Source organism: Fistularia commersonii, chromosome 19 (assembly GCF_037954325.1).
Source record: "Fistularia commersonii isolate RoL2024-O1a breed Wild chromosome 19, RoL_Fcom_v1.0, whole genome shotgun sequence".
Lineage (NCBI taxonomy): Eukaryota > Metazoa > Chordata > Actinopteri > Syngnathiformes > Fistulariidae > Fistularia > Fistularia commersonii.
The window spans coordinates 5,565,132-5,576,046 of NC_141302.1; the positions used below are offsets into that span (position 1 = coordinate 5,565,132).

Genomic DNA, 10,915 nt, shown 5'->3' on the forward strand with positions numbered 1-10,915 from the left:
GAATCCTCTGGCACTCGACAAGCAAAGGAATTGTTTGTGTAACGCAAGAGATGCTTTTCCATCGGCGTAATCCACGTCCCGTATTTCACATTATTGAAATATCGAAATTACCACTTCATATAAATAACCCGATGACTTATTTAGAATTTTTCATTTTTGACGTCCAGACATTTAGTTACTTGTAAGAGTATATCATTACCCGGATTGAGGTCACTCTTTACAACATTCCTGGACATTTGCTGTGATGGTTTTACCCCAAATGTTTGATATGTTAAGAGTATTAATAATCACATGTATTACACTCCGTAGCACGATAACAGCTTCCTCCTCCCTGCGTTTCACCTGACCCATTTCTTAACTTCATTCAAGACAAATAAATACTTACCATTCAGGTTTGTTCAAGTGTGTCAATCAGCTTTTGTCTTGCCATTCAGACGCGCGGGGGGGACGAGACGCACGACAGTGATGAATTCGAATTGATTTGTTTCTTTGAAAATGGTCTCATCTCGGTTTGCAGATGTGGTCTTACAGCGCCGGCGGCGTCACAGCAGATATGGGCTTTACTACGAGCGCGGCTAAAGGTTGAGGGGTTTGAACTGTGCATACCAGCGGGTGTTTATTATTCGGGAAAAACAAGTTTGTCCGGTCCTTTGGGTCGCGAGATTTGTTTTGTGGTCAGTCCGATTAGTCAGAACTGAAAATGAAAAGAACGTTTAGGAGTTTGCTGCTCACTGAGATGTAAACTTTTTGATAAACAACCTAAAACCAGAGAAGGTGATCTTGGTGAATACCGCTGAATCACCTCAAGCACAAACTTATGGTTGTAGATTTTTTTTTTAAATGGCTTTCGTGTCACTCGGGCAGTATTTTTTTTCTATTCTGTTCAATCCAATTCAAAATACTTTTTATTTGTCCCTCGGAGGCAACTGGGAATATTGTAATGTCTATTTGTTCCTCGTGCGCTTGGTGTTTGTGACATTTGTTTTCATGCGTGTTGGCTCGTGGTTTGACAGATTTCTATCCTGCGCAACTAAATGAAGATAAATCAGTATTAACCCTCATATTATGTTAAGGGTCAATTTGACCCATTTCACCCATTGACCCAATGGGTCAAATTGACCCTTAACATAATATGAGGGTTAAATGAAACCCAACAATGTAAAGCACCTTTTTTATATATATATTTTTGGGAGTGAAAACATAAGGTTATGATCTGTAAAACTCTTCCCCGCTATCCATAACCAGCGGAGACAAGACGACCTCTGTGTAATCTGCGTTTGGTCATGTTGCCACCGCAAGGCTTACCGATGTCTCCGCTCACCGCTCGTCCACTGACGTCGTCCTCCGGGATTAAACGAAGATGAGCGGGCCGGAGTCGGTGCTGGGTTGGCTGGTTGTGGCTCCACTCTTCCATTCAGTTGATGCTGTCGGCTTACATTAAGCTATCCCGCCGCTGAAGCGCGGTATCATAATTCCATTAACTGTGAGCTGGCGAGGAGACAAGGGGCTGTCAGCAGCTCATACCTGCTGCCTGTCCTTCGCTGTTTCTGTCTTGTATATTCCTAAACACAAGATCATTTGGGATTATTATACAAATAAAATATAAACAGTGCAAAGGATGTCTGACTTCACAAAGAGTCTGATGATCCGTCTACACTTTTTTTTTTTTTTTTCTCCATTTTTATTTTTAAATTCAATATTGTGTTTCCCGTTCTCTCCCAACAGACGTTTCCTGACATGGGTGTGAAGATGCTGCAATGTTTTCCGTTCTACAGACGCTGCAAGGAGCGTTGCAAAAGCAGGCACTGCCCCCCCGTGGCAGGTGAGGGGAACTCCAGTCTTAATAATGACGTTAAAATAAGAATAATGTCATTCCGGGCTAACCTGACTCCCCCCCCCACCCTTTCAGTTCCAGTAGAGGAGATGAAGCCACGTCTCACCTCCACGACATCCTGGGGCAGTGACAGCGAGGGAGCCGGGAGTCTGAGTCGCGGCTCTCAGATCTATTTCTCCACCAAGGCCAGGCTGTCTTTTAGACACCAGCTTGACAGCAACATCAACGCCGTGGATGCCACCTACTGAAGGGGAAAGGGGCCTGCAGCCGAGCCGAACGCATGGGATTCCGAGAATTTAACCCGTTCTTGCTGAGATCCAGGGTTTAGGAGCCGGGAGCCTCCTCATGCAGCAAACACATGTTCTCTTGGCCTCTAGATGTAATGAACATTAGTTGTGCCGTCAGTTGTAGAACTGTAATCTTTTTTTTTTTTTTTTTCCCCGATGCTCCCAAAAGTAACCGGCGCTCAGATCTTAATCAGACAGAATGAAGGAGAAAAACACTGAAACGAACACTTCCAGCATCGGTGCAGGATCGCCTTGATACGAGGCAGCCGGGTGGACCTTGGGCTGGCGAGAGAGGAGACAGAAGTTAGTTTACAGCATTTACCAACAAGTGCATTATTTTTTTTTTTGAACTCTTTTTCTACTTGGTTTTCATTTTTTTTTTTTTTTTTATGGATCGTCTTCATTAGGTCACATTTCACGGAGCTTGTTGGCAAAGTTGGCTTGATTTTGGAATATGACAAATGTCTGAAAGTATGAGGTTTAGCTTGAGCTCATTGACTAATTTCTTCATTATTATTTTTATATAAAAGAAAAGAACTTGTTGCTTTTGCTATTAAAATATATTCCCTGCAATTGAAGATGAATCTGGTTGTTTTTCTAAAACCACTTTGACTGAAAGCACCATTTAATACAAAAACTAAAACAGCTCATCTCCAAAGGACCAATAACATTGTTTTTTATTAATATAAGTAAAACTAAACTTTTCCTGATATTAAATGATGCTCTTAATCAACTTTAACTTGCCTTCATAGTTTTATATGCACGCCAATGGAAAAAAAAAAAGACTCAGATGAGGTTTTTTTTCAAATGCTATCGATTTATTTAAAAATTAATTCACTTGTATAAAAAAAAATAAACAAAATCCTTTCTTATTTGTCATGTCATCACTGCATGTTCTTGGGTTTGGAGATGACACCGTCCGGGTAGCGTTTCTTGAAGCGGGCGACCACCTCGGGGTCCAACAGATGAATTCCGTCCAGCTGATTTCCAAGAGTTATCCTAAGAGGAGGTGGGGGGGGGGGGCGGGGGAGAGAATGATGGGTGATACGCATTGTGAAATTCCAGGCGTGTAAAAACGTGCGGGAGAGTTAGCGGGATTAAAAAATCTCAACAGCGTGTTACCAGTTGGGTTGGACGTTGTGAGGTCGCCCGAATAGCTCGATCTTCCTCGTGCCGGGGGAAAGTCTCTCGATCATGCCGTAGATTTCATCCGGTTTGTGACTGGTGGAGCGAACCTGGGGGGGGGCGAGAGCCACAGGAGCTGAGGAAGCTGCCTTCTTGGCCTGGGGTTGGGGTCAAAAAGGGGGTTACCGGTTACCTCGGCCACGATCACGTCGCAGTCTAACCCTCTGTTGAAGCCCTGGGGGTTTCCTTTCACGCCCACCTGGGTGGAGACAAATATTGCACCGGTCATTTTAAAAATGATCTGCCTGGTAATAATGGAGCGAGCCTAAGATGTGTGTCTCCCTGCGTAGATGTGGGGTTGTTGGTGCAACCCTTGGGCGAGAGAGACTCTCTGCTCTCTGCTTCCGAAGCACGCGGCTCGTTTCCTGAGGATGTCAAAACAGCAAAAGTACCTCTGAGTTTTGGAAAAAACAGAGTAGAGACCCATCGTTGTCGTCTGGCTTTTACAGTCTGTAACATTACTGCCTTTGCGCCTTTCAACTCTAGATATTTTTCTACAGTGTTATTACCTTTTTTAAAATTTACTTTCTCTTCTCGATTTCAAAGATTTCATTATTTGAATGATATTTTTTTCTAAACTTTGGGTTGCGCTCTCAGGTGAAAGGTGCGACTGACCAGACAGTGCTCCTTCCCGTGGTTGAGCCAATGACCTGTTCGACCCGTGCGGATGATTCTCTGCAGCTGGTTGGTTTTAACCCAGATGATTTCATCCACGCGCTCGTAGCTGAGAGAGGAAATAAAGGACATGAGGAAAAAGCAAATCCGAGGATCTAGTGAAAAATTTTGATCGGGGTTGATAAATGGAGACTCACCCCCACAGACTGAGGCACTCTCTGCCCAGCTCCATCGCTCTGGAAGGAGCAAAGTGTGAACAGGGGCCATGAACACTCACACACACTCACACACACTCACTCACACACACACAATACCTGCTCCGAACGATCATCCCTAGCACTTTTAACCTGTACGAGACTCGTCATACAGGATGAGCAGAACACCAGAGGCAGGCTTCTATTTTAAACTGGCCTAAATTTGAAATCCGTCTTCTTGATTTGCATAATTGCTCATTTTAGGATAGAATGTAATTGCTTTTTCAGAATAAGAACACACTGCAGACGATGATCAGCACGAGAGGCATTTGGTTTGTTAATTATCTCTCTTGCGCTTATTTCCCCATTCAGTGATTAAGACCTAGAATCATTTAACTCAATCAGATGCCCAGTAATGACAGGACAGACAACGATTAATATGAAATATAGTTTCATTAAAACATTTTTTTGGGGAGGTGATTACTTTGTTTGCCATCACAGTGCATGTGTGTCTATAAATCCCCTCTCAAATCTTTAGGATTAGAACCACATATGAATCATTATTTTCATTATCATCATCATTGTGACTTTTTTGTTTCCAGAAAAACCAAAATCAGACTTCACTTTAGGCAAGTAATTGATGTTAGCGGTTGACTAACAAATGCTATTCGGATCTCGCGTTAAACAAACCAGTTCCATCTTGCTGGAAGAAGATAATGTGAGATCCGAACCTGCCGGTGACCCAGAGGAAGAGGAAACCGTCGTCCTGCAGGATCGGAATGTTGAGTTTTCTCATCTCGTCGTCAGTCAGGGTACCGTAAGGCAACTCCATGTGGATGTCCCACGGCGGGTCGGCCATCACCACGGCAAACTTACCCAGGATGGACACGTCCAAGTAGCGGATGTCACAGCAGATCCACTTCATTTCAAAAAAAAAAAAAAAAAAACAGAAAAAAAATTACTTTTAATTCCGTGCTTTTTTTTAGCAAGGTCTACCAACAAAACATATTTACAGTGGACGTACACCAACATCTCGGTGTATTGGCATATTAAAATGACTTCTTTCTCACCTGAGAAGGGAAAAGCTTGCCCACGTTGCTGTCGGCGTCCCCCGAGTGCAGGCCGAGCTCCGCGGCCCCCGTCTGAGGACCCAGCAGGCTCCCCTCCGTCTCCGGGGGGCTGTCGATTTCGTAGTGGACATATTTACACGTGTCCATGTGGAAGCAGGTGTTGAGGAAGGAGCAGTCCCCGAGGCTTTCGTCTGTGTGCTTGTTGATGATGCGTCTGAGGGAAGAGGATAAGGAATATAGGAATAAATCAATACATAGGCGAGATGGAAATGACGTGTGATTAAAATCTACAATTTTTGATCCCACTTTAGGAGGTCCTCACATCAAGCGGGAAACGACTCAACCTGTGCTAAAGCAATTCTCTGAGACAAGAAAAATTACTTTTAAGCATGCTTATAGAACAGACTAAAATACATATTACAGTGAAACACCCTTTTCTATTTGATTTTAAAGTTATTAAGGCACAACCTCTCTGGCGCCAATGCAAATATTTCTCGTATGATTGATTTTACCCTTGGAATTCTAACCTTTAGAAGTCAAGTCGTTTTCTACTGAAGACAATCATAAAAGGTATGCCTTTTAAAGCAGCAGGGAATCTTCAATCTTTGTAGTTACTGCTAACAGTTAAGACAATTCATATTTCATTATATTTCTTATTCTTCCTCCTTTCTACTATTATCTATTACTGTTATGTTTTTTACTTGAAACTCTGGCACAACAATTTCCTTCGGGATTAATAAAATTGTTCTCATCTCATCTCATCTAAATTAGGATCCACAGTAACTCATATTTTGGTCTGTCTGGTAGACTGACGTCGTTCAGAAAAACTGTCGTGAATACAATCACACGAGACTGACCGGAAGTGCAGCTTGGTGCACGGCTGAGGCGTGTCCCCGGAACGCACACACTCCTCTTTTGTCCCGTGGTCACAGAACTCTTGGACCTGAGCGCGTCCACGAGACCGGAACTTTTCCACAATGGACTGCTCCTTTGCCGTGCTGGCGTTCAGCAGCTCAAGGATTTCCCTGCTCACCTACGCAAGGCGGGGAAAAAAAAAAACAATCTACGCTGTAACAAATCAAACACACCTGGCCAATACAAAGTGAAATAAATACTAATTTGTTCTCCAGTTTTAAAGTCATTGCCTGGGGGAAGAAAAGTGATTGGAAAATTAATCGAGAATGTAAAATTAAACTAGCGAGGAATCGTGTAGAAACGAGATCCGTGTGTGAGGATAATCAGCAAAATTTCAGTATTTGATTTTAAAAAGAATCAACTTTTTAACCTTTCCCTATGCAGTTGCTGTCTCCTCCTACCTTCTTGCTCTGCTGCTCTTTGGTGGACTGTTGGTTCAGGAGGCTCTCAATTTCCATGTCCACATGTGAGGACTGGCTTTTGCTGTTCCTGCCCTTCTTCTCAGCCCCGCTTCCCGACGACGACGGCCCGGCCAGCTGCGAGGACGAAGCCGGTGTCACAGAGGTGGTGGACGAGTGCGGAGGAGACGTGGAGCTCTGTAATGATGGCGGGTAGCCCGTTGCTCTTTTCTGCTGAGTTTGATCTTCTGCTTTTCTCTTGACTCCGGCCCGTTGACCTCCTCCCGCCGACCCAATCATAGCCCATAGTTTTGTATGGTCTACGGCGATGACAACGGTGGAGACGGAGGCGGAGGACGAAGCGGCAGAAGAGGAAGTTAAAGTGGACTGTCGAACCTCGATGAGCTCCTGAGCTGAGAATTTTAGCAGGAGACTTTGGATGCTGCCGTGACTGACAACTGTTTCAGACTGTAAATGAGACAAAAGCGTGACTGACTTATGACATTTTTCCACAGTCATTTTTGCCACAAGTGCATTGGTGCCTCGGATCCCAAGACTCACACTGTTTAGCTCATTTGTGATGGCGAGAGAGTCTGTGGGCATTGAAAGACTAAGGTCGGACAAATAACCCAGCAGCTTCTTCTCTAATTCTGGATCAGGAGGCTTTTCCATCTCCTCCTGAGTGGCCGGCGGAGCTGAAGGAGCCGGGCTGTCGCTCCTGGCAGTGGAACCATCCCCGCCGCCGCCGACATCTACAGAACACACAGAAACATTAATACGAAGCTAATAATTCAGTTTCTTGAAACTCTTCATACTTTTATCGGGGATACCTATTAAAAAGCTTTGTAATAGCGACACCCGTCTGTGGTGAAATTTGATTTTTCCACTTGATGTTTCGGAGCTACCAAACACAAGCATCAGACTGCAAGGTGTTTATATGAATACAGTGGGCACTTACTTTCGGGAACTTTCCATACATATCCGAGTCAGAGCAATAAAGAAGGCAGAGCTGGCTGGATAGTGTTCACTATGGCAGGTTCTGCATTTATTCAAAATGAGCTGTGCCACAAAAATTCCCAGCACAAAAAAAAAAGTGTTGGGAAATTACTATAAAAGTATTGGTTTGTCTTTTTATGGTAAGTTCATTTTATATGTGTTTGGGCAAGCAAGCTGCCTTCGTTCAAACTGAATTGTTTACAATAACAACAGCACATTTCTGACTAGATTATTCAACAGGATTTTAGAGAGTGAGAAAATGCCAGAAGAATGGAGACGAAATGTGATGGTGCCCATTTTTTAAGAATTAGGGGGAGGTGCAGAATGGAGGTAACTGTAAAGGGATAAAGTTGATGAGCCATACAATGAAGTTATGGGAAAGAGTCGTGGAAACTAGACTGAGAGCAGAAGTCAGCATTTGTGTACAGCAGCGTGGCTGCATGCCTAGAAAGAGTATTACAGATGCAGTATTTGCTTTGAGAATGCTAATAGAGAAGGTCAGGGGAAGCTGCATTGTGTTTCTGTAGACCTAGAAAAAGCATATGACAGGGTGCCAAGAGAGGAACTCTGGTATTGTATGGAGGAAATCTGGTGCAGGACATGTATTCTCGCTGTGAGACCCGTCTACAAATTCTTGTCATTGTTCAATCCCTCTCATCTGCATTGTTTTTTTGTAAACCAAGAAAAAGCATATGACAGGGTGCCAAGAGAGGTATTGGCACTGGTATTGTATGGGGAAATCTGGAGTGGCAGAGAAGTATGTTAGACCGGTGCAGGACATGTATGCTAGCTGTGAGACAGTGGTGCGGTGTACTGTAGGGGTAACAGAGAAGTTCAAGGTGGAGGTGGGACTCCATCAGGGGTCAGCTCTGAGCCCCTTCTTGTTTTCAGTGATGATGGTCAGGCTGAGAGATGAGGTTAAACAGGAATCTCCATGGAACAAAATGTTTGCAGATTACATTGTGTTCAGAAGTGAGAGCAGAGAACAGGTTGAGGAAAATCTATAGGTGGAGGTATGCGCTGGAAAGGAGAGGAATGAAGGTTAGTTGCAGCAAGACAGACTATATGTGTTCACACACATACTCTGTACTCTGTGTGTGAATAAGAGGAACCCGGGTGGAACGATAAGGTTACAATAAGTGGAGATCAAGAATTTGGAGGACCTCAGGTACTTGGGGTCAATAGTCCAGAGCAGCTCAGAGAGTGTGGAAGAGAGGTGAAGAGAAGGGTTCAAGCTGATTGGAATGGGTGCAGAAAAAGTGTATAAGACAGTGGTGAGACCAGCGATGCTGTATGGACTAGAAACACTAGCAATAACGAAAAGACAGGAGGCAGAGCTAGAGGTCGCAGATATGAAGATGCAAAGGTTCTCTTTGAGAGTGACCAGGATGGATAGGATCAGGAATGAGTTTATCAGAGGAACAACACATGCTAGATGTTTTGGAGAGAGGGTCAGAAGACCAGACTGAGACGGTTCGGTCATGTGCAGAGGAGGGATAGTGAATATATTGGTAGGCGGATGCTAGAATTGGAGCTGCCAGGCAGGAGGTCTGGAGGAAGACCAAAGAGAAGGTTTATGGACATAGTGAGAGGATGTGAAGGTAGTTGGTGTGAGAGAGGAGGATACAGAGAACAAAATTAGATGGAAAAGTTAATTTGCTGTGGCGACCCCTGAAGGGAAAAACCAAAAGGAGAAGACGTTTAATTGTACTGTTGCTTTAGGAAGTGGTAGATCTATCAGTCAATCATAATGCTGATAGCGATTTTGTTCCAGAAGTAACTAGAATGGGGGGGGTGAGATAGATATAGTGATAAAGAAAGTCATGCTGTCAAGTTGATCGAGTGAGTGAACAAAGAAAGAAACAGATATTAAGTATTTCTGACATTTATTTTATCTTTCGAAGGGTTTTATTTAATGTTCTGTCTATGTTGATAGTCTGCGGTTTCTTTGAATATTTTCCTGCTACGTTTAATGACAGTATTGTAGGAGAAACGGTGAACTGTTGAAGCCCATGTGGCAAAGCCGATTGAATACAGTTTTTCTGACAGTTTACCGAGAGTGGATCTCAACACGGTTGTAAAAAGAAATAGCTTTGGATTCAGTTACTTAATCGTATTTACTTGCTAAAGGACTGATTGAGTAGCAGTATTTTGATCATTGTAGAACTCTTTTTTTCACTTTGCTTCATTTTACGTGGCATATTTTGAATATGTTGACCAGTGAATCTGAAGTAGTACTGAATGTGTTTATTTCCTATTGGGCTAATTGAGATGCTTATCATAACTCGATGGTTACTGTAGTTGAAATAACCTGCAATTAGGAAGGTAATACCAAGAGTGGATTTCTTTACACTAAAATAGGGCTATGTTGATTTAAAAGAAAGATAACTAATTAAAACAAAATAACTGCTTAAACATTAAAAGGTGGAACTGAATAAGAACCTATGATGGACAAAGACTGAAACAAAATTTAAACAGAGCTCAATATTAGATACTGAAACTAAATAACTTTACATCTATTGAAAAAATAATACATTCATATTTGTTTCTTTACTTTAAAGCAAACAAGGGTTGAAACTTAAACTCATATTTGTATGTCGATGCAAATGCTTTTGTGTACTTAATGTTGTCTCTGTGTAAATGTCTATATGGTTCCGATTTGTAATCACTATTTCCAAATACTTCAATTATTTTGATAAACAAGCCGGCATTTAAACAAACAATTGGTCTGTGGTGTGTCTTTATCTTTTAACCATTTTACACAGCTCTTCCTGGTCCAAACACCATTGTATTTGAATTAAGTGCTACATCGTCGCACATCTTTATAGGTGATCAGGTGTGTATTGCTATCGCTTCTGTTCAGAATAAAAGCACATTTGCAGCGATTGCATTCTGCATCTAACATATCGAACAAAACTAATTCAATAACCACATAACCTATCGATTAGTTCCAAACAAACCGTTGTGGAAAAGGCGCGTCTGCGGTCTCTGCACGTACCCGCGGCCAGCTGTGCAGGGTCTTTTCGCCGCCGCTGGAGCCTCTCCCTCAGCGAGTCCAGCTGCTTCTTGTGGGCCTGGATGTTGCTCCATGTGTCCGACATGACGATCCTGGTTCGGGTTGAGCGCAAAAAAAAAATAAAACAAAAAAACTACCTGAAAACCATCAATGGATAATCTGTCCGCCTTAGTGGGAGAGGGGGAGCGCACGGCACACGGCGGAAAAGTGTCCGACTAGCCTGTTGATTCAAAAGTTCCGGGTTTACTGGGGCTTTTCGACGGAGGAAACGTATTGACTCACTAATCGGCATTTGTATTCGCTTCAGACAACCCGTCTCAGTTTAGCTATCTTCCATTGGAAACGTAAACAATGATAAATAAGCAAATGAAAAAACACTTCGCGAAGCAAGTGCGAGTGTCGATT

At 43.0% G+C, this 10,915-nt stretch overlaps 2 protein-coding genes and 1 long non-coding RNA gene across 5 annotated transcripts in view; 1 reads left to right on the forward strand and 2 right to left on the reverse strand.

Annotated features, from left to right (window-relative positions):
- The window catches only part of LOC147223503 (uncharacterized), a 19,087-nt gene extending 18,577 nt beyond the window's left edge, over positions 1 to 510 (reverse strand). For both annotated transcript variants that reach the window (XR_015107590.1, XR_015107589.1), the window contains exon 1: positions 386 to 510. This is a non-coding gene — a long non-coding RNA (uncharacterized LOC147223503). The remainder of the gene's footprint in view (positions 1 to 385) is intronic.
- LOC147223504 (uncharacterized protein C17orf114) overlaps positions 1 to 2,694 on the forward strand; it is a 6,161-nt gene extending 3,467 nt beyond the window's left edge. The window contains exons 2-3 of the mRNA XM_086166006.1: positions 1,726 to 1,822; positions 1,910 to 2,694. Coding sequence (XP_086022132.1) covers positions 1,738 to 1,822; positions 1,910 to 2,082 — 258 coding nt within the window. The 5' untranslated portion in view covers positions 1,726 to 1,737 and the 3' untranslated portion in view covers positions 2,083 to 2,694. The remainder of the gene's footprint in view (positions 1 to 1,725; positions 1,823 to 1,909) is intronic.
- Positions 2,430 to 10,914, reverse strand: mettl3 (methyltransferase like 3). Of its 2 annotated transcripts, XM_086166000.1 has the most exons (11): positions 10,493 to 10,914; positions 7,060 to 7,250; positions 6,502 to 6,966; positions 6,043 to 6,218; positions 5,186 to 5,399; positions 4,847 to 5,034; positions 4,119 to 4,157; positions 3,922 to 4,030; positions 3,440 to 3,505; positions 3,244 to 3,356; positions 2,430 to 3,120 (listed from the first exon to the last, which is right to left on the reverse strand). In XM_086166000.1, exons 1-11 carry the CDS (start codon positions 10,593 to 10,595, stop codon positions 3,006 to 3,008), a joined length of 1,779 nt encoding a protein of 592 aa, XP_086022126.1. In that variant the 5' UTR covers positions 10,596 to 10,914; the 3' UTR covers positions 2,430 to 3,005. The 2 variants fall into 2 exon arrangements, with proteins under 2 accessions (XP_086022126.1, XP_086022127.1); XM_086166001.1 differs by lacking the exons at positions 2,430 to 3,120; positions 3,244 to 3,356; positions 3,440 to 3,505 and adding an exon at positions 3,517 to 3,671.
- Position 10,915: the final 1 nt, after the last annotated feature.